The 23,143-nt window shown below is 35.4% G+C and overlaps 1 protein-coding gene across 12 annotated transcripts in view; it reads right to left on the bottom strand.

Moving 5' to 3' along the window:
• Positions 1 to 23,143, bottom strand: part of PTPN13 (protein tyrosine phosphatase non-receptor type 13) — a 209,904-nt gene that overhangs the window by 133,635 nt on the left and 53,126 nt on the right. For all 12 annotated transcript variants that reach the window (XM_059066385.2, XM_067036014.1, XM_059066378.2 and 9 more), the window contains exons 3-6: positions 17,821 to 17,999; positions 10,452 to 10,517; positions 8,126 to 8,311; positions 4,477 to 4,564 (exon numbers count right to left, since the gene is read on the bottom strand). In XM_059066385.2, coding sequence (XP_058922368.1) covers positions 4,477 to 4,564; positions 8,126 to 8,311; positions 10,452 to 10,517; positions 17,821 to 17,999 — 519 coding nt within the window. The remainder of the gene's footprint in view (positions 1 to 4,476; positions 4,565 to 8,125; positions 8,312 to 10,451; positions 10,518 to 17,820; positions 18,000 to 23,143) is intronic.

The following is a 23,143-nucleotide window of genomic DNA, read 5'->3' as shown; positions in this document are numbered from 1 at the left end:
AATAACCTGCTATTTAAAGTATGCTATAGATAAAACATATAACCAATAAGGAATTACTGTATATCACAGGGAACTCTGCTCAATACTCTGTAATAACCTAAATGGGAAAAGAATTTGAAAAAGAATAGATACATATGTATGTATTGATATAACTGAATCACTTTGCTGTACACCTGAAACTAACACAACATTGTTAATCAACTATACTCTAATACAAAATGAAAATTAAAAAAATAAAATAACTTACCAGTAAAAAAAAGTATGTTATGGAGTTGGCATAGATTCAGTTCAATCTCTATTGCTACCTCTAAAATGTTACATTACAATTGATGTCTGAAACAATAAGACTGAATCATTGAAAGTAATATAATCTAAACTGTTAACACTTGTGAGTCTTTAAAATTTGATAAACTAAATATGGTGGGGTGATCTTTTTCTGCAGATTCTGTAGATTCATGATGAAGAGGGATAGAATGAGGGGTCTCATATATTTGGGAACATTTTTTATTCTTAGGAAAAACAAACTATCTTTAAAAATTAATAATAATATAACATATTTACTAAATCAACAAGTAACAACCAAGCATACAAACTTCAATTTCATATCCTGGCCACATAATGACAGCAGGAGATGACAGAAGGGAACTACAAAAAGAGAGAAAGAACAGGAAAGAGAAATAAGGAAGCAAGGAGGAGGGGAGAAAGGGAGATAAGAGGAGAATAAGAAGAAATAGAAAGATGATAAATAAGATAAACAAATCATTTCTTTTAAATCTAATGTTTACTTACTGAAGTATTCACTGTGGACCTCCCTGGTGGTGCAGTGGTTAAGAATCCACAACTACTGAGCCCATGCGCCACAACTACTGAAGCCCTCATGCTCTAGGGCTTGCGTGCTGCAACTACTGAGACTGCATGCTGCAACTACTGAAGCCCATGCACCTAGAGCCTGCACTCCACAACAAGAGAAGCCACTGCAATGAGAAGCCTGAGCACAGCAACAGAGTAGCCCCCACTATCCACAACTAAAGAAATCCTGCACACAGCAATGAAGACCAAACGCAGCCAAAAAAAAAAATCATTGTGTCTCCTTGAAAAAGACTCACTCTGTTCTAAAACTGGGAATTGATTCAAAATTTGATAGATTAACAAAGTGTTGCTATTCTTAGCACCATGGTTCACATGATATCTTACCTCAAATCCTAGTACTGTTTTAACCAGTGGAGAAAAGACAGCCTCTTCAATAAGTGGTGCTGGGAAAACTGGACAGGTACATGTAAAAGTATGAGATTAGAACACTCCCTAACACCATACACAAAAATAAGCTCAAAATGTATTAAAGATCTAAATGTAAGGCCAGAAACTATCAAACTCTTAGAGGAAAACATAGGCAGAACACTCTATGACATAAATCACAGCAAGATCCTTTTTGACCCACCTCCTAGAGTAAGGGAAGTAAAAACAAAAATAAACAAATGGGACCTAATGAAACTTAAAAACATTTGCACAGCAAAGGAAACCATAAACAAGACCAAAAGATAACCCTCAGAATGGGAGAAAATAGTTGCAAATGACAAAGGATTAATCTCCAAAATTTACAAGCAGCTCATGCAGCTCAATAACAAAAAAACAAACAACCCAATCCAAAAATGGGCAGAAGACCTAAATAGACATTTCTCCAAAGAAGATATACAGATTGCCAACAAACACATGAAAGAATGCTCAACATCATTAATCATTAGAGAAATGCAAATCAAAACTACAATGAGATATCATCTCACACCGGTCAGAATGGCCATCATCAAAAAATCTAGAAACAATAAATGCTGGAGTGGGTGTGGAGAAAAGGGAACACTCTTGCACTGCTGGTGGGCATGTAAATTGATACAGCCACTATGGAAAACAGTATGGAGGTTCCTTAAAAAACTAAAAATAGAACATATGACCCAGCAATCCCACTACTGGGCATATACCCTGAGAAAACCATCATTCAAAAAGAGTCATGTACCAAAATATTCATTGCAGCTCTATTTACAAGAGCCAGGAGATGGAAGCAACCTAAGTGGCCATTGACAGATGAATGGATAAAGAAGATGTGGCACATATATACAATGGAATATTACTCAGCCATAAAAAGAAACGAAACTGAGTTATTTGTAATGAGGTGGATGGACCTAGAGTCCGTCATACAGAGTGAAGTAAGTCAGAAAGAGAAAAACAAATACCATACGCTAACACATATATATGGAATCTAAGGGAAAAAAAAAAAAAGGTCATGAAGAACTTAGGGGCAAGATGGGAATAAAAACACAGACCTACTAGAGAATGGACTTGAGGATATGGGGAGGGTGATGGGTAAGCTGTGACAAAGTGAGAGAGTGGCATGGACATATATACACTACCAAATGTAAAATAGATAGCTAGTGGGAAGCAGCCACATAGGACAGGGAGATCAGCTCAGTGCTTTGTGACCACCTACAGGGGTGGGATAGGGAGGGTGGGAGGGAGGGAGACGCAAGAGGGAAGAGATATGGGAACATATGTATATGTATAACTGATTCACTTTGTTATAAAGCAGAAACTAACACATCATTGTAAAGCAATTATACTCCAATAAAGATGTTTAAAAAAAAAAGAAAATACATATTTAATTTACTATTGAAAAAAAAAATCCTGGTACTGTTTTAAGATAAAAGAAAACAGATTTTTACCTATGAGAGGAAGGTGTCTATATATATATAAGGACGTAAGTATAGTAAGAAAACACAAGGAAGGGTTAAAAATACTTTATTTTAAATTGCCATCAAAGCATTGTAAAAACTAAGTTAAACAAAGTCTGCCTTCTTTTCTGACCCACGCATAAACTAATAATAAATGTATTAGAAACAGAACTTTATGTAACCCGAAGTAAATTGACTATGTTGATGATATGAAAGCTAAGATACCTTTTCAGAAAAACAATTCTTATTCTCAGTAAGTAAAATGAAAGTACCAAAACAGACACGGAACTAACTGCATTATTACAGAATCACTCCATTAGAAATGATTTCAGGGCTTCCCTGGTGGCGCAGTGGTTGAGAATCTGCCTGCTAATGCAGGGGACATGGGTTTGAGCACTGGTCTGGGAAGATCCCACATGCAGCGGAGCAGCTAGGCCCGTGAGACACAGCTACTGAGCCTGCGTGTCCGGAGCCTGTGCTCCGCAACAAGAGAGGTCGTGATAGTGAGAGGCCCATGCACCGTGATGAAGAGTGCCCCCGCTTGCCACAACTAGAGAAAGTCCTCACACAGAAACAAAGACCCAACACAGACAAAAATAAATAAATAATTTTTTTTAAAAAAAGAAAGAAATGATTTTATTGCTTTTCTTTGACTTCTTAAGATAAGCAGTACAGTTGCTTAGGGCACATCCTTCCCTCTCAGACATGAGAGTTCTGAATTCTCAAAACATTTAGTCCGGATAATCCAATGCCTATATTTAGTTTTCACAATGAGAGTTTCTCATAGGTTTTAAATAAGATAGCTGTGCTCTGATTATCTAATTAAGCAGTTAAACATCTTAACATTTTAATCTGACTATATCAATTAGAATGTTTTATTAGAATATATTTAAGCAATATTTACATTTACTTTAACCCCAGCTTCAAGACTTAAGACAATAAAATATTTCACCCACAAAATATTTTTGTTAATGTTTAAATTATAATTATCAATATTGCTTGATGAAAAGAGAAAAAAGATAATCAACAAAAACAAAAGTTCATTTTATAAATAAGCCAAGCTTGAAAGTTATTACTGAAAAATAAACTTTCACATAAAAATTTAGTTTTTCTATTTACATTTCTTTTCTACTTCCATTTCTTTGAATTTCTATTCATTTCCTTAAAAAATCAATTTAATAACTATGTAGAACCTATAATTATCTAATGCTATTGGCAAATAGCAAAACCACTCTTCATCAGTCTTTACTTAGTCAGCATCATATAACCTAAGTTAGTATTTGGTAACTCTAAGTCATGAAATTCGTTGGTCATAAAATCAATTTAGTGGGCTGCGATTAGCATTAAAAAAAAAGAAGCAGAATAGGAAATAACAGTGTGCAACAAGAATAATGTTGAAACTTTTTGTTTAGCATTTATGTTCATAAATATGTGTGTTTTGTCGTACTTTAAAATGTATTTTTAATACAAAATACCATGATAAAGTAAATAAATGATATTATTGCTACAATAACAATACTGGGAAAGAAATTATTTACCATGGTGTCCTGATCGTATTAACATTTTCTGCATAACTATCATGGATTTATATATTAATACACCTAGTGTTTCTATCTGTACAGTGCCTCCACTTTGCACACTTATGTTATGATTATGATCACAATTACCAGATTTCCAAGCTAGGTTAAGTATGATTTTGTAAAGGAAACAATAACTAAGGTTAAATCCTAAAAATTTCCTATTAATATACTCTTACCTGTTGGTAATCCTTTTCCTCTCAATCGGTCTCGGATAGTCTGGCTTCGATCAGGCTTTTGCTCACTGTTACGGGAAAGCTGATCCGTCTGTACATAGGTAATCAAAAGTCAAGTTTGACAATAGAATCTCCCTTTTATTTTCATGGTAATTGTCTACAGAATGACACAAGTTAGATAATTTGGGGGGAGTATAACATTTAAGTAAAAACACTCCACGTCTGCTATTGTTAATACATATTCATTGGATAAGATTTATGTAGCTTAGTTCTGGCCAATTCATCTTCAGGAAATAAAAGCCAAGAAACATCTATCAAAGACTAATTTGCAAAAAAAAAAAAAAAAAAGACTAATCTGCTAACTAGGGAACAAAATTAGCCAAATTAAAGTAGTTAAAATGAGTTCCATTTCAAAACAACACACTTGAAGTATTCTTTTTTTTCCCAAACTGATAACTACTTTCACCTCTCAAGTGTGATTATAATTTTAAAACCATATTAATTCTGGTATGATAAAACTCTCTCCTAATTGCAACTATGCACTGAGGGTGCTGATTTAAATTATTTTCAAAAATAATTTTCTAGATTTTGCCTACCAGAAATTACATTTGAGAAATATTTTAAACTAAATGGACATATTGAGGGATGACAATTAAGTTTAAATCAATGCTCTTTTGAGACACTTTAGAACAAAATGTTTAAATAGTCTTAAACTTTAATAACTTCAACCAAGGGCACTTGTTTAAAATAAAGCACATCAAATTCCACATTACAAGGGGTGAAATGTTAGAATAATGAGTTTATTCAACTGATCAATTAGAGTAGAAACTTCAAGAAATAAGTGTAAGGAGAGAGAATGGTGAAGAGGAATTACTTAACTCTGGCACCAAGAACATGCACACTTATCTGTTTATACGCACACACACACATTTTAATATTCCTCCATGAGTGAAACTGATTTAAGTATGAATTAAAAATCCATTTAAGGTAGTATTCGAGGTATTATGCTTCCTACCTATAAAAAGATTTAAATGGAACTATTTCTGCAATGATGTTATCATTTAAATTACATAAATAATACGGGTCCACATTGCGCTATACTGGCAGTAACTGAAGAGATAAAATCCTGTATCATCTTTGTGAATTCCTGCATTGACACTACTATTAATAATAGTTGTCATTTACTGAGCAATTACTATAAAGCAGGCACTACCTTAAATGCTTTACATACTTCATGTTACTCAATTATCCAAAAACCTCATGTGGTATATATTATTATTATCTTCATATTACAATAAAGGGAGAAATAGCAAGAAAAAGTGCTAAGGACCTTGAAGCAACTCATCAACATTGAAATAATTATTTTCAAAACTGTTCAGTAATATGGGTGGATGGTATGTACCATTATTCCTATTTTACAGGTAAGTAGAATTGAGGTCAAACATGCTATATAAATCAGTGGAAAAACTAGGACACCTAAGCTGGACTACTGACTTTTACTCTATGCTAATTAATTTTAAGTAAGTAAGAATTATGGTCACTTGTAGTGAATTTCACACTGAATGAAAGACTAACTCATTCTATCAGCGACTGGAAGCAACGACAGCTTCCAAGGAGCATAATGGCTGACAGCTAATGGCTTTGGGGTCAGAGAGATCCAGATTCCAATTGTGTCTCTGTCATTTACCATGTGTGTGGCCATGGGCAAGTTATTTAATCTATTTGAGCCCCAGTTTCATTATCTCTAAAATGAGGATGAAATTATCTCTTGTAACCTGGGGTTGTGATGAATAAATGTGAAAAAGGACATAAGTCATTCAGCACAGTGCCTGGCACAAAGTAAACACTTAAAAAATGGTGAGTTACTTCTGCCCAGTGATGTCCAGGAGACTGGCAAGAGCAATGGATGAGGGTAGCGTTATTATTTCTACTTAGAAAGGCAGGCTCCCTACATGCTGATTCCAACTGACCTTTCTATTCTTCTCTCCAAATAAACAACCCCACAGCACACCCCATATCAGACTTATTACTGTTCCTCAGACATCCTGCTCTTTCCCATCTCACAGCATTTGTCCAAGTTTACTTTCCTCTGCCTGGATTACCCTTTCTATCTAGTCTACAGGATCTAGCTCAAAGTGCTATCTTTCAACACAGTCATTACTTGTATCCTTTCCCCTCAAAATCTCGTAGCTTTTAAACCCCTGGCTTATTAATAGGAAACATAAGTCCCATAAAGTGAAGGAGTTAGTACAGATAAACGTTCCTCAGAGTGAGTTTTTACAGAACATCAGTATTATGAGAAGATCTGTGAAAAAAGGCCAATATAAGTTTGGGAAATGTTTCACCTATGTGCCTATCATCCCTCTTGAGGGTTAGTAATACAACTTAGTGTATTAAAGGCTCTGGGAAGTTCTACAGTGAAAATATACTTAATTTTCCTAAAATAGTTTTTCCTCAACTTTATTTGACATTGAGAAAAGTTTTTAAACAAAAATATATTTCAAAATATCTGGGAAACTTTGGTCTGAATAGAGGACCAAAGTTTTAGTAGCTTTATCTTTGTTCCAAAAAAAAAAAATCACATACAGGAATATAAACAAATAAATCAGCTCTAGTTAAGGAGGGGAAATAAGCAGCCGAGAACTCTCTTCACTTAGCCTCTACTACCTCCCTTCCTCTGACTACAGAATCGCAAAAGCTCCTTGGGGTACAGTTTACAAACCATTTGCCTAGAAGACTTTCTATGAGCCTCTTTCTTATCAACTGGCAAAGCATGTGGAATTTGGTGCCAGCCATACAACATCCTGGTTAAGATGACAGAACTAAACCCTTAGGGATGAGGAATTAAGAGGAAGCCAGCAAGAACCCTGTGTGACAGCGGTAAATCTATCCAAAGCCTACATAAAGGAGGGGGACTCAGGCACCATAACCTAAAGGGTAGGAGCAGATAAAGTTTAGACCTACATCAAATATCAAAAACCAAGGGGAAGGTCCAAACTAGAGCAAATAGGATAGAATATAACTTAAGAAATGCAGCAATGGGACTATTAGAGATAGAGATTGTTAGTCTTGGGATTCTTCATATCTAAGACAAGAGAGAAAATAAAGGAGTCCCAGTTTGGGGGCAATCTAGTTAGGGATACAAGTATGCATCCCCCTTACAAACCAGGTGCCAATGTCCAAAGAAGGTAGGGAGGGTTTGAGAATACCTAAGAGGTCCAGACTAATAAGTGGGCAAGAAAGAGGTATAAAGCAACAGAAAGTGCATTTAAATAATTCTAAAACCCATTTTGCATGTCCATACGACTTTCACAGTAGATAGAATCACTTATTGAAAGCTCCATAGGAAAAGATGTAAGAAAAGAGACAAGAAGACTTCTCAGTTCTAACATGCTGTGATTCTATAATACCTGCTAGAATAAAGTTCTAAAAAAAGACTAACTCCCATAAAATCTAGGAGACTAAATTATTGCAATGGGTTTCTAGATTTTTAAGTACTATTTCAAATAAACAATTAACATTAGAACCTGAAATTCAATCTCCTGTTCCTAGTCTTCACTGAGAAAATGCTATCCATATTTAAAGAAAATTTTGTGAAATGCTACTAAATTTTAAAGTATAACTATAGGAACCAATTGTAACTGTGGCTTACCCCAGAAAGATTTCCTAGAACCAGTTTTACCAACTGCTTCACGTAGGAAAATGAGGGTGCACAATTGCTATTCCTAATGTGGGCACTGCAAGCGTCCAGGACAGTCCGAACAGAAACCCGAGCATAGATAACATCCTCACACATTCCAAGCAGTATACTGTTGAGATGATCTCCAAGCTTGATAGGCTGCATATAAGGAAAGAAAAGGTAATGTTGGCAAGTGTGAGTAAATCTAACTAACACGAGACAAACCATTCCAAGAGTCACAAGAACCACACCAAACACACCTGGAGGAAATAAATTTCTTACCTAGTAGCATGTATATTTGACTGCATTTTACATTTTTATAATCCAAAAAGTTTATTAGCAGAAGTTGGTTAACAGACATCTCCTAAGATAGGAGGTATTATAGAAAAACTCTGGGGTGTTTTGGTATGATTAAGAAATGGAATGTTTTGGTTATCCAAGTATTTTGGTAAGCAGTTTATATATATACACTACTTGGGGGGAATAAACAATTTCCTAACATTTCAAAAAAGGAATATATTTGATATATATTTAATGTAATTTGACACTCATGATAACTTAGAAGAGATTTCAAATATTGCAATGACTCAAGGTCATTTAAATATAAGTTCTCATGCTGGTGAAACAGAAGCCAATATGTGAGTTTTTTTTAATTAGTTGACATAATTTATAGAATATTATATCTAAATGTCCAATAATCATACCAAGAAATGCAAATTAAAACCACAGAAAGAAGTCACTATATATACACTCAGTAGAATGGTTTAAATAAAAGACTGATAATACTAAGTAGTGGTGAGGAGAAAAGCATTGCTTATGGGAGTTTGAACTGGTACATCCACTTTGCTTTAAACATATGCTTTACCTGTGACCCTTCCCTTCCACTTCTCACCCATTTGGGTATTATATTTCATCTTTTAGGGCTCAGCTTAACAGCAATGTCCTTTAATAAATCTATCCTAACCCTCCAAGTCTAGTTAGAAGCTCCAATGCTTGGTTTTCCATAGCATCCTCTGTTTTCCCTAACATAGCATTTGTCACATTACATTGTAATTGGTTATTTTGGTTTTCTGTACCTGTGATAGGACTCCACAGACATGGGACATTATATTCCTAGTGTCTGGTACAGTGTCTGACATAAGGTAGGTGCTTAATAAATACTTCTGAATTAATATTAAATATTTCCAATACAGTTATGATATCTGACAGTAAAATAGAAGTAAATGTTTATACTTCCCTTCCAATTTACACATTATAGATATATTGACTTTATTTTCAGTTACCAGAAAAGAGAAAGTGTTAAATTATAGGCTGTGATCACATTTTACATGTAAGTTAGGTTCTATAAAATGACCCTATTATTTCCAGTAATAATTTAACTTTCTCATTTATATTTATAGAATTGAAACTAGAAAAAGTAAATATACAGTATTTTTCATTAGGTAAAATGAAACCAAACCAAACCAAGTTGAAGACTATTGTTCATTTTTCATGGATCTTAAGATGTCTGAATTTTAGAATAAAAGCCTAAAATACTTACTGCTTCTTAATTTGATTAAAAAAAAAAAAAAACAAAACACCTAGTTACTTTTGTTTGAAGTTCTAAATGCCTAAAATGACACAATTCTGTATGCTACATCTTTGATGAAATAGTTATTTTAAAATTTTTGATTATATTTATTACTATGTTTACTATTGTGTCTTCAGGAAATCAGTTATTTTAGAAAATAAAGACTAGAAGCAGCCCAATGATCATCAGAGCCTAAGACCCCACAAAGTGTTACTTTAATATCTGTGTAGGAGTAGTGAAGTATGATTTTGAAGTGACAAGAGAAAAAGTAATGAAGTATAAACTCTGAGATATAGTTAGAGCTACTATTATTAGAGTAGCTAATAATGGTAGTTAGAGCTACTATTATTCCTACAGTTTTTGCATCAAAAAAGGTTATCACTTTCTGTTCAAGAATGAATCATCAAAGAAATTTACAATCCCCCTTTATCAGTCATTAAATTAAAAGAAATAAAGTGGACTTCCATTTCTCTCACTATAATTTTGAAGAGGCTACTACATTTCACAGAGTGAACTGTTGAAACAGGTAGTGACTGTTATAATTCTAAGAACAGTCTAAAAAAAAGAATTTCTTTAGTACTTTATTATTTCATTCTCAGAGTGTGACATTATTAATGTGAACAACCAGTATAGAAACACAGGTGTGCCTGACAACACACTGTAGAACACATAAATACACAGAACTTCTTAAAAAGTGTAAAGTTGTACAAATGTGACAACTTGACTTACTTGGCTCTGAGGTACTTCATGATCAGCCCCCCAATATAATGTCATTCCAAGAGAGTAAATATGGATCTAGGAACAGAAATTTTTAAAAATCATTTTATGTAAAAACTTAATTTAGCAAGTACTATATATTCATAACTTTGCTCCAAAGAAAGTACAACACATGATTTGAGAAAATCATCATTTCATATTTTGCATTAAAGTATGTGAGAGTTTAAAACAGAAAATAAGACTGGAAATGATCAGAACAGACTTTCTTTTTCCCCCCAACTTTCTAGACTGTCTGCTATGAGTAATCATTTTTATTAGTTCTTACTTAAAGTTTCTTTATGAAAGCTCAAGCAAATATGAATAGTCTTACTTTCCCCTTCTTTTACAAAAGGTCAGAAGTTTACAAAATTACTCGACACCTTGCAGTTTTAATTTAACAAGACAGGCATTTCCATATCAATGTTTAGAGATCTCATTCTTTTTACTGCTGCATAGAACTCCATTTTGTGGCTCTACTAGCATTGTTTACTTAACTGATCTGTTATTAATGGGCAATTAGAATTTTCCTAAACTTTTACTATTATAATGTTTTAGCAAACAGCCTTGTGATGTCATTTTGTACATGCAGGTATTCCTCTTGAATTGACTCTCTTAGATTATTAATAAAAGAGTAAATCATCTATACTTTTGATACATTTTGTCAGATTTTCCCCACAGACATTTTATCATTTTGCATTTCTACCAGAAACATATGATTTTTTCACAAGCCTTATCCATAGAATGTGTTATGAAGATTTTTATTTTTACCAAACTGAAAAGAGAAAAAAAATCTCATTGCAGTTTTGATTAGCATTTTTCTTACTAAGAATGGATGGGGTAGTAGTAGACAGAGAAAAAAGTTGGGTCAGAAAAGATTCCTTTTTCATTGTTTGTTTGCTTCTTAAAGACTGAAAAAAGGACAACATATTTTTATGCTGGCAGGAATGACCCAACAGGGAAAACTGGAACTGCAGGAGAGAGAGGAGACTGCTAGGAGAACACTGCTGAGTAAGCAGGAGGAAGTGGAAGCTAATGCACAAATGAAGGAGTTGGCTTGACACCTCTGTCACAGTTCTTCTGAAGTAGGGAAGCAAAGACTATGAAAATTTATGTAGGTAATCCAGTTGTGGGATCTTGGGAGAAGTCTCCTTATCGCTTCTACTTTTTCCCCCTGTGAAACAGGGAGCAAGATTATCAGCCTGAAGTGAGGACAGTTAATCCTTATAAGCAATCATTTTCCAGTTCTCCTGTTAAGCGATTTCAGAGCTAGTCTTTTAGCCCATCTCTACCAGTACTGAATAATCTTACCACGAGCATTTTTTCTCACCAATCTTACTCCAGGGCCGTTTTATTTTTTTGTCTTTATTTTTACTTTTCATTTTGCCCTTATTTGCTCACCTGTATTTTTTAATTATACAAACTGTCTCAAATCCTCTTTAGATATAGGTGAGGTAAATACAAATAAAACTGGGTATCCTTACAATCTCACAGCATTTTAATCTATTCCTAGTATTGCCTCCTAAATTATTCCTAAATTATAGATTAGTTTTTCCTCTTTTCAAATATTTTCATGGCTCCCAATTTTCAAAAATCCAAATTCTTTATGATGATATGCAAGGCTCACTCTGACCTGCCTCTACCTCCATTTTCCAGACAGGTTTTTAAGTTTTCCTTCAATTATCACTCCTTCCTCTATCACACTTAACACTTCAGAACTACTATATAATTCTCTGTTGGCAAAATAAATCTTTCTCTTTCCCAGCGCTTCTTGAGCAGTTCTTCCTACCAAAAATTTCTTTTTTCATTTGTCAATAAAAGTTCCACCCATTATTGATAGTCCAGAGATGATGTTATCTATTATGTATGCTATATAAATCTTCTCAAACAGGATAAATCATTCTCTCTTATATGATAGTTATTATTTCATTTGTATCTCTAATGAAACAGTTAACTAATACTACCTGTGACATAGTTAAGATGTGTCCTTGTTTGTCTTCCTTGAGAAAGCCTTTTTAACACATCTTAATATCCCTCTTAGCAGTTAACACAGAACTTGTACATAACAGATATTCAATACATGCCTACTGAATTCAATTAAATGTGCATAAAGTTCAAGGCAGCATGATTTAGGCTATTTGTATCATATTTCTGTTTAGAATTCAAAGAACCTCACATGGGAACACCTTTTCAAAGAGTCTCATAAGTGAAAAACATTTTTCATACCTTTAACAAAAATGACTAATTGCATACTCAAATATATTTCTCTTAATATATTAATTTTGATTTGTGATCCTTTGAGATACTGGTAGTAGTTTAAGATTCTTTACTACATTTACTTGTCAGGAGGCTAATTGAGTTATTTTATTTTAATAATTTTTATACGAGACTATATAAAATTATTAACATCATTTTAAAAACTAGGTTATAAAATTATACATCTGTCGATCATTTATGTATATAGTATAAAGATTAATTTTATGTGTCAACTTGACTGAACCATGGGATGCCTAGATATTTGGTCAAACATTATTCTGGGTGTTTCTGTGAGAGTGTTTTTGGATGCAGGTAAACTGAGCAAGGCAGACTGCTCTCCCCAATATAGGTGGTCCTCATCTGATTATCTGAAGGCCTGAATAGAACAAAATAGTTTACCCACCCCCAGGTAAGAAAGAACTCTTTCTGTCTGACTGTCTTCAAACTAGGACATCAACTTTTTGTTGCCTTTGGATTTTATCCGAAATACCAGCTCTTCCTGGGTCCTGAGCCTGTTGGCCTTCAGAGTGGAACTACACCCTCAGTTCATCTGGTTCTCAGACCAGAACTACACCATTGGCTCTCCTGGGTCTCCAGCTTGCTGGCTCACCTTGCAGATCTTGGGACTTGTCTGCCTCCATAATTACATGAGCTAATAAGTCTCTCTTTATATGCACACCCACACGCGCATGCACACAAACACACATATCCTATTGATCCGGTTTCTCTGGAGACCCCTGCTTAATACATATAGATATGAAATATCTATATACAGAAAAAACATGCAGAAATGATAGTTGCTATTTTATTAGGATAGTGTTTTATGGGTTCAAAATTTTTAATATTTTAAAAATCATTTAAAATGTTGTTAAATAAATAACTCCAGGTACATCAGATCTTTGTTAAAGTAATGTATAATAATATCTGGTATCTAATATTAGAGAAATATTAATATTTGAGAAAAAGTTTGTACAGTATACAAAGAAAAATGCTTTACTTTTATTTATTTATTCCAAAATAATCTGTAAAGTAAATATGGATAATACTTCCATATACATTATTCATAAGCTAAGAGTTTCTACCATTGATGCAACCTGAAAAGATACAGGCAGAAAGAAGATCGGTGATACTAAGGTGTAACTAAATTAACACAGTAACGTTGCAATACCACTGAGAGCACTTAGTTCACCTGGTTGATAAATAGCAATTAATGGGTTATAGTTTAGTTACAGTCATTATATGGAAAGGAGAAAGTCATGCAAGGAGTGGTTATTCAAAAACAGGCAAGTATTTGGCCTTCATATGTTTCTTTGGTTTTTACATAAGCAGAAAAAAAGGAGACTACGATGGCCCACATAATACAACTAATGAATATCTTCTATTAAAGATTAGTAAGCCCAGGGATTAAAAGAAGTCAGGCATTAGAAGTTTTTTTTAAAAAAAGGTTTTGATCTGCCTCTCACTTCTACTGCATATTTATTTAGCTTCCAAGGGAATTTTTTGCTTTGTGATCTTTGCCAAAGCCCTATTTGTATCAAAGATCTCAGTACCTATCTGTTCCTGATGGATAGCACAGAGAAAATCTATTCCCTTCCCTTAGTGTAATAGCAAGTTTCTTGTAGAAGTGGCTGCTTTTGATAATGATGATTCATACACAGGGTTAAACGATAAAGGAACTGGTTCTAGAAGACAGCATTTATAGAAGAGCTAATTAACTATCCATTTAGTCGTTCAACATTTTTTCTGAAAGTCACTAAGCTTGGGACTGTGGTAAAATATAAATATCTCATTCTGGATCAATAATACTACCATATACTAATACATAAGAATATCAACAGCAAGCATGTACATAACGTTTACTGTGTGTCAAGCTTACAGTTTATACTTCAGCTTATTCAATACTACAGAGAGAGAAAGTAACTTTTCTCCAAGGTGACACAGGTAGTTAAGTGCTAGGGGCAGGATTCAAATTCTGGCTCCAGAGCCATATTCTTAACCTCTAAACCAGGGCTTATACTCCTCTGAACTACCGACATTTGGGATCTTTGCTGTGGACAGCAGTCTGTGGATATTTATTCTGTGTAGGATAACAGTAGTACCTCTGGCCTCTACTCACTAGATGCCAGTAGAACTACCTTCCTCTTCCTCCCCCTGCACCCCCACAGGTTATGACAACTAAAAATGTCTCAAGACATTGCCAACTGTCCACTGGAAGATAAAGCGGCCTCTGATTCAAAACCACAGCTTTAATCTGTTGTACCTTTCCTAGAATCAGAATTCTAAGAAGAAAGCTATATGAATATATATATATATATATATATATATATATATATATATATATATATGCATCTATTAAACAATGTAGAAGTGGTAAATTTGTGCTAAGGAAGTTCAAAAGGACAAGATTACTTCTGATTATAGAAGAAATTTAAAGCAGGGGGAGTTTAAGCTGAGGTTTGAATGTAGGTTATGTGTCCCCTCTCTGTGTTCTCTTAATATTTTGTACAGATCCACTATTACTGTATATATTTCCATTACTATTATTATTACTATCATTAATTTCTTTATGTCTATCTGTCCATTACACTTCTGGCCCTTTGAGGTTAAGGACTATTTCTTTCTTTTTTTTAAAAATGTATTTATTTATTTTTGGCTGCACTGGGTCTTCAATGCTGCATGCGGGCAGTGAGGAGGGGCTACTGTTCGTTGCGGTGTGCGGGCTTCTCATTGCAGTGGCTTCTCTTGCTGTGGAATGTGGGCTCTAGAGCTCAGGCTCAGTAGTTGTGGCACATGGGCTTAGTTGCTCTGCGGCATGTGGGATCTTCCTGGACCAGGGTTCGAACCTGTGTCCCCTGCATTGGCAGGAAGATTCTTAATCACTGTGCCACCAAGGAAGTCCCAGGACTATTTCTTATTCATCTTTGTAACCCTATGGCCTAATGTAGTGTAGAATATATAAGTTCTCAATAGATGCTGATTGAAAGAATGGTTGGTACATAGGATGTGGACTTGTAGAAATGCAGAAGAGCACTGTTATACAAAAGAGTGAAGCCACAAAGCATAGGACTTGTTTAATAATCACTGACTACAACTTGTTCCTCTGAAAGAGAGGAGTTGAAATATGGTTGGAATCAGACTCTGGAGAGGTTTTCTATGTTTTGTTAAGGAATCTGTACTTAACTGAGTAAGTGGGCCCATGCAGTTCAAACTGGCATTGTTCAAGGGTCAACCATATGTCAAAAATTTAAATGCACATACTTTTTGATTTCACAACTTTACTATTAGGAAATTATTAGGTTAATTTTTGAACCTATATTCATTGATTATGGGAAATGATATTCATAGCAAATTCTGAATTCTCCAAAGTTCCCTATCTAAATTATCACAGTTTGCTACACACAATATATATATTTGTTCCAAAATTTCTTTTCATAGACTTGACAATGAAATTAGATCTTCTGATGATAATGGCATTACCATCCTTAGACTGGATATTCCTATCCTAAACATTTCCAGCTTCATTGTTTCATCAAATCAACTGTCAAAACTCTGTCAGGTTTGCTTCCACTATAATCCCATTATCCTCACCTCTATAGTTCCAAGGCATTGCACGATTTTTAGATCTTGCCCCCAGATTATTACAGTGTCCCAGTTAGATTCTTACATAATCTTTCATCTCACCTAGTTATCCACTTTCATCAAACTTACCCTCTGAAATAAATTATATCATATCACTCTTCTAAAAATATGCCCCATGAGAAAGTCTCAAGTTCTGGCATTCAAAGTGTTCTTCATTCTGACCTATAGTCTCCCTTTAACCACAGCCTTCCAGGTAGCTAATGCTCCGGCCCAGCCAGTCTGACCAAACATTCCCCTATCACAGTGGACAATTTCCTACCCCTTAGCATTACACATCATAGTAACCCTGAGGGGAATCCCCATTTCTACCTATTTTCAATTTTCTAAATTCTACTCACTCTTCATAGCTCAACAGAAATGCTACCTTCTCTGCGGTATCATTCTAAATTAGAAATTGCTTCTCTTCGAAACTTCCAAACTACTTTATCCCTCTACATAGCATTCATTTCAATTTGCCTTATATTATAGATATACATATATGTATATATATATAATCATTAACAAATTTTTAAAATATTTTCCACACATGAGAAAGTGTTGACATAAAATACAAAGACTGAAAAATAATTCTTAAAATTCTTTAAGCATCTTAGAAAAACTCACAAAAAAGGCTATAAATATATTAGAAGATCTATTTAATTAATTAAAAAACGTTAACCAGATAGTTGCTACTGTAATACCATCAAGTTGACAAATAATAAGAGAGAGAGAAAGAAAAAAAGAGAAGGAAAGAGAGAAGGAAGGAGGGAAGTAGGAAAGAAGTGAGAGAGGGAGGGAAGGGAGGGAGGGAGGGAAGGAAGGAAGGAAAGAAGGAAAGAAGGAAGGAAGGAAGGTCCAGTTATTTTTGTATCTTCCCCCCAAGCACAGTGTTTTATACATAGCAGGCATTTAATAAGTATTTTAAAACATGAATTAATAATGGCTCACATTTTTTTCATATTTTTTCTTAGATCCATACATTTTTATAAAACTACTTTGAATTTTTAAATATGAACTTCTTGGAATACATGATCATTTTATTTTATTTTTTAATTTAAGTATAGTTACTGTACAATATTACATAAGTTACAGGTGTAAAATACAGTGATTCACAATTTTCAAAGGTTAGGCTCCATTTACAGTTGTTATAAAATATTTAGCTATATTCCTCATGTTGTACAATATATCCTTGTAGCCTACTTTATACCTAATAGTTTGCACCTTTTACTCCCCTCTCCCTTTCCCTCTCCCCACTGGTAACTACCAATTTGTTCTCTATATCTGTGAGTTTGATTCTTTTTTGTTATATTCACTAATTTGTTGTATTTTTTAGATTCCACACATAAGTGATTACATGATCATTTTAAATTCAATGGATGTTTTTCAGAGGGTTGAAGGTAGCCCCGTGTCTACTTTTCCTATCCCCACCAAAACAAAAAACAAAATAAAGCAAAAAAACCCTTAATGTTACCTTTTCAACATCGGAGAGAGAAGTTAGTGATTGATTTTGAAGAACCTCTGGTGCAGTAAATGCTCGAAGATCCTGACTGGAAATATTTTCATCTGTAAATGACACACTACCAGATGGCAGCAATAGCAGAGACCATGGAGAAATGATGAAGCCAAGGGCAGCAGGATCAGCTATGCTTACTGGTTTGTAACCATACAGAACAAAAAGAAAAAAGAAAGATAAATGCTTAAAATTAAGTGATTATAGATCACGTAAATGAATACCCCAGCATATTCATATATATGTGCAGGTACATACACCAAATCAACACGCTACAAAATGAGAGTGGGTTTCATACACCTAATACTATGAGTATTATTAACAACAATGCCTTGATTTGGCTTAGTCTTTCAAACTTAGACTAGATGGCAGATCTTAGAAACTAGAAATAGAGAACTTTCATTGTCAGTCATAAGACTATACTTGCTTCAAATACTTATCACAGTGATACAGAGATATGAATAAGAATCAACAGTTCTTACATTTTGTTGGGTGGAGGGTGGTTCAAGGATTCCTTTGAGGATTTGGTAAAAACTATGGTTGAGAGACCATTTCAAGAAAATTGCCCATAAATATAAAACCCTGTAAACAAAAGGAGTTCGGGGACTTCCGTGGTGGTGCAGTGGTTAAGAATATGACTGCCAACGCAGGGGACACGGGTTCGAGCCCTCGTCTGGGAAGATCCCACATGCTGTGGAAAAACTAAGTCCATGGGCCACAACTACTGAGCCCGTGTGCCCAGAGCCCATGCTCTGCAACAGGAGAAGCCACTGCAATGAGAAGCCCATGCACCACAACGAAGAGTAGCCCCCACTCGCCGCAACTAGAGAAAGCCTGCGTGCAGCAATGAAGACCCAAGGCAGCCATAAATGAATGAATGATGAATACATACACACACACACACACACACACACACACACACACACACACACACACACACACACACACACACAGGTGTTCATGGATCTCCTTAGAGCCTGTTTATGGACCCCAGGTTAAGATCCTCTGATTTAGACTACAGTGTTCTGAAAGTGATAGAAAATAATTCCTTTGATAATTCATCAGATTTAGAATTAGTAGTTTCCAACTACAATGAAAGTCTCCTTTTTGCATCAAGGTGCATATAGTCTTGTATGCATTTATTCATTATTTCAGTAGAATTTCAGGCAGCTCTGTGCTACCAAATGTGATCAATGTGGCCTCTAATTTTGCTATATTTTGATGTTTGTCTTTATGGATGCCTAAGAGCTCAGTTTAAGAGTATTTTTAAAATAGTCCTTAGATTTCAGCAGGCCTCCTCTAAAAGTAAAGCTATACATTAGGCTCAACAAAACAGACTTATTAGAAGGAATATTATTTGACCTCCCATTTCAAAAGGAAATTAAAATAGGTTTTAAGGTAAATGTTAAATAAAACTGAGTTACAGACACAAGAAATCTCTATAGGAAGGTCACAGAAGGCCATTGCCCGCCAATGTCATGATTATTCAATCTGAATGTGTTACACTGCTCTCTAAATCAAATCATAAGAAACTGACAGAAGCCTATGGAATAGTTTATCAAACATACAGTATCTATGCTTTCCTAAAAACAACTTTCATTAGAAGTGAATCATCCATCCTTTCTGACTTTTTAACCTCTACCGATGGTCAAGATTTTGATCATCAGAACTTGACTTATGCTGATAAAAAAGTAAACTATTAAAATTCATTTCCCCTTTGAAGATTAAAAAGCCAACTGTGCGTCCTCCTGCATTCTTATGAATTTGAAACTTGTCTTTAACAACAGTGTCAAGGAAGAAAAATATGTTTGAATGCATCTTTAATCAGTCGGCATATCTTATGTAGCCTTGAGGCTGAGTTACAGACCAGTGGTCCACACATTCCTACTCAACCACACATCAGGTTGCTAAAAACATGACTCAGAATCCTCATGGCAAAATATGTTTCAATGAATCATCATAGCTGTTAAGCTTAGGTATACTGTTGCCTTTCACAGCCACTTTACACACTGTCTTTTACTTGAGATTTTTCTTGTTTCTTGAGGTAGGATTGTATTGTTATCAACTTCCCTCTAGGTTTGGGTCATCGTGTTTTCATTGTCATTTGTTTCTAGGTATTTTTTTATTTCCTCTTTGATTTCTTCAGTGATCTCTTGGTTACTGAGTAGTGTATTGTTTAGCCTCCATGTGTTTGTATTTTTAATTTTTTTTTCCTGTAATTGATATTTAGTCTCATACCACTGTGGTCAGAAAAGATACATGGTAAGATTTTAATCTTTTAAAATTTACCAAGACTTGATTTGTGACCCAAGATATGATCTATCCTGGAGAATGTTTCATGAGCACTTGAGAAAAAAGTGTATTCTCTTGTTTTTGGATGGAATGTCCTATAAATATCCATTAAGTCCATCTTGTTTAATGTGTCATTTAAAGCTTGTGTTTCCTTATTTATTTTCATTTTGGATGATCTGTCCATTGGTGAAAGTGAGGTGTTAAAGTCCCCTACTATGATTGTGTTACTGTCGATTTCCCCTTTTACAGCTATTAGCATTTGCCTTATGTTTTGAGGTGCTCCTGTGTGGAGTGCATAAATATTTACAATTGTTGTATCTTCTTCTTGGATTGATCCCTTGATCATTATGTAGTAGTGTCCTTCTTTGTCTCTTGTAATAGTCTTTACTTTAAAGTCTATTTTGTCTGATGTGAGAATTGCTACTCCAGCTTTCTTTTGATTTCCATTTGCATGGAATATCTTTTTCAATCCCCTCACTTTCATATGGTATGTGTCCCTAGGTCTCAAGTGGGTCTCTAGTAGACAGCATAGACACAGGTCTTGTGTTTGTATCCATTCAGCCAGTCTATATCTTTTGATTGGAGCATTTAATCCGTTTACATTTAAGGTAATTATCAATATGTATGCTCCTATTACCATTTTCTTAATTGTTTCAGGATTGTTTTTGTACGTCTTTTCCTTCTCTTGTGTTTCCTGCCTAGAGAAGTTCCTTTAACATTTGTCGTAAAGCTGGCTTGGTGGTGCTGAATTCTCTTAGATTTTGCTTGTCTGTAAAGGTTTTAATTTCTCTGTCAAATCTGAATGAGATCCTTGCTGGGTAGAGTAATTTTGGTTGCAGGTTTTTCCCTTTCATCACTTTAAGCATTTGTTGTAAAGCTGGTTTAGTGGTGCTGAATTCTCTTAGCTTTTGCTTGGCTGTAAAGGTTTCAATTTCTCTGTTGAATCTGAATGAGATCCTTGCTGGGTAGAGTAATCTTGGTTGTAGGTTTTTCCCTTTCATCACTTTAAGTATGTCCTGCCACTCCCTTCTGGCTTGCAGAGTTTCTGCTGAAAGATCAGCTGTTAACCTTATGGGGATTCCCTTGTATGTTATTGTTGCTTTTCCCTTGCTGCTTTTAATATGTTTTCTACGTATTTAATTTTTGATAGTTTGATTAATATGTGTCTTGGCGTGTTTCTCCTTGGATTTATCCTGTATGGGACTCTCTGTGCTTCCTGGACATGATTGACTATTTCCTTTCCCATATTAGGGAAGTTTTCAACTATAATCTCTTCAAATATTTTCTCACACCCTTTCTTTTTCTCTTCTTCTGGGACCCCAATAATTCAAACGTTGTTGCATTTAATGTTGCCCCAGAGGTCTCTGAGACTGCCATCAATTCTTTTCATTCTTCTTTCTGCTCTGCAGTAGTTATTTCCACTATTTTATCATCAAGCTCACCTATCCATTCTTCTGCCTCAGTTATTCTGTTACTGATTCCTTCTAGAGAATTTTTCATTTCATTTATTGTGTTGTTCATCATTGTTTGTTTGCTCTTTAGTTCTTCTAGGTCCTTGTTAAACCTTTCTTGTATTTTCTCCATTCTATTTCCAAGATTTTGGATCATCTTTACCATCATAACTGAATTCCTTTTCAGGTAGACTGCCTATTTCCTCTTCATTAGTTTGGTCTGGTGGGTTTTTACCTTGCTCCTTCATCTGCTGCATATTTCCTCTATCTTCTCATTTTGCTTAACTTACTGTGTTTGGGGTCTCCTTTTTGCAGGCTGAAGGTTTGTAGTTCCTGTTGTTTTTGGTGTCTTACCCCAGTGGGTGAGGTTGGTTCAGTGGGTTGTGTAAGCATCCTGGTAGAGGGGACTGGTGCCTGTGTTCTGGTGGATGAGGCTGGATCCTGTCTTTCTGGTGGGCAGGACCACGTCTGGTGGTGTGTTTTGGGGTGTCTGTGACCTTATTATGATTTTAGGCAGCCTCTCTGCTAATTGGTGGGGTTGTGTTCCTGTCTTGCTAGTTGTTTGCCATGGGGTGTCCAGCACTGGAGCTTGCTGGTCGTTGAGTGGAGCTGGGTCTTAGCGTTGAGATGGAGATCTCTGGGAGAGCTCTCACCAACTGATATTACATGGGGCCTGGAGGTCTCTGGTAGTCCAACATCCTGAACTCGGCTCTCCTACCTCAGAGGCTCAGTCCTGACACCCCGCTGGAGCACCAAGATCCTGTCAGCCCCACAGCCAGGTACGTGGGGATTTTCTTGCCTTTTGGGAAGTTTGAGGTCTTCTGCCAGCGTTCAGTAGATGTTCTGTAGGAGTTGTTCCACATGCAGATATATTTTTGATGTATTTGTGGGTAGGAAGGTGATCTACAAATCTTACTCCTCCACCATGTTGAAGATCCTCCCCCACACTGTCTTTTAAAAGCTTCTTCTTGGGTATCTCATGCACAAATACCACAGAATCGGGGCTTCCCTGGTGGCACAGTGGTTAAGAATCCACCTACCAATGCAGGGGACATGGGTTCGAGTCCTGGTTCAGGAAGATCCCACATGCTGCGGAGCAACTAAGCCCGTGCGCCACAACTACTAAGCCTGTGTTCTAGAGCCTGCGAGCCACAACTACTGAAGCCCATACACCTAGAGCCTGTGCTCTGCAACAAGAGAAGCCACTGTCATGGGAAGCCCACACACCACAAAGAAGAGTAGCCCCCGCTCGCTGCAACTAGAGAAAGCCTGCATGCAGCAACGAAGACACAACACAGCCAAAAATAAAAATAAAGTAAAATTTAAAAATTTACAAATATCACAGAATCCAGCCAGAGAAGAACTCAAACAAGGCAGAAGAATATTTTCTTTGCCAACGGATGCTATTCAAAATATTGAGATTTCACATGTCATGGACATAATAAAATAGCCTATAATCAATTCTTTTCAAATTAGCAACTAAAGGGAACAAACACTAGGAGACCAATTCAGAAGGCAATGCACTAATATCTGTTATGAGA

This window comes from Kogia breviceps, chromosome 6, assembly GCF_026419965.1.
Source record: "Kogia breviceps isolate mKogBre1 chromosome 6, mKogBre1 haplotype 1, whole genome shotgun sequence".
Lineage (NCBI taxonomy): Eukaryota > Metazoa > Chordata > Mammalia > Artiodactyla > Physeteridae > Kogia > Kogia breviceps.
This window is presented reverse-complemented; position numbering and strand designations above follow the sequence as displayed.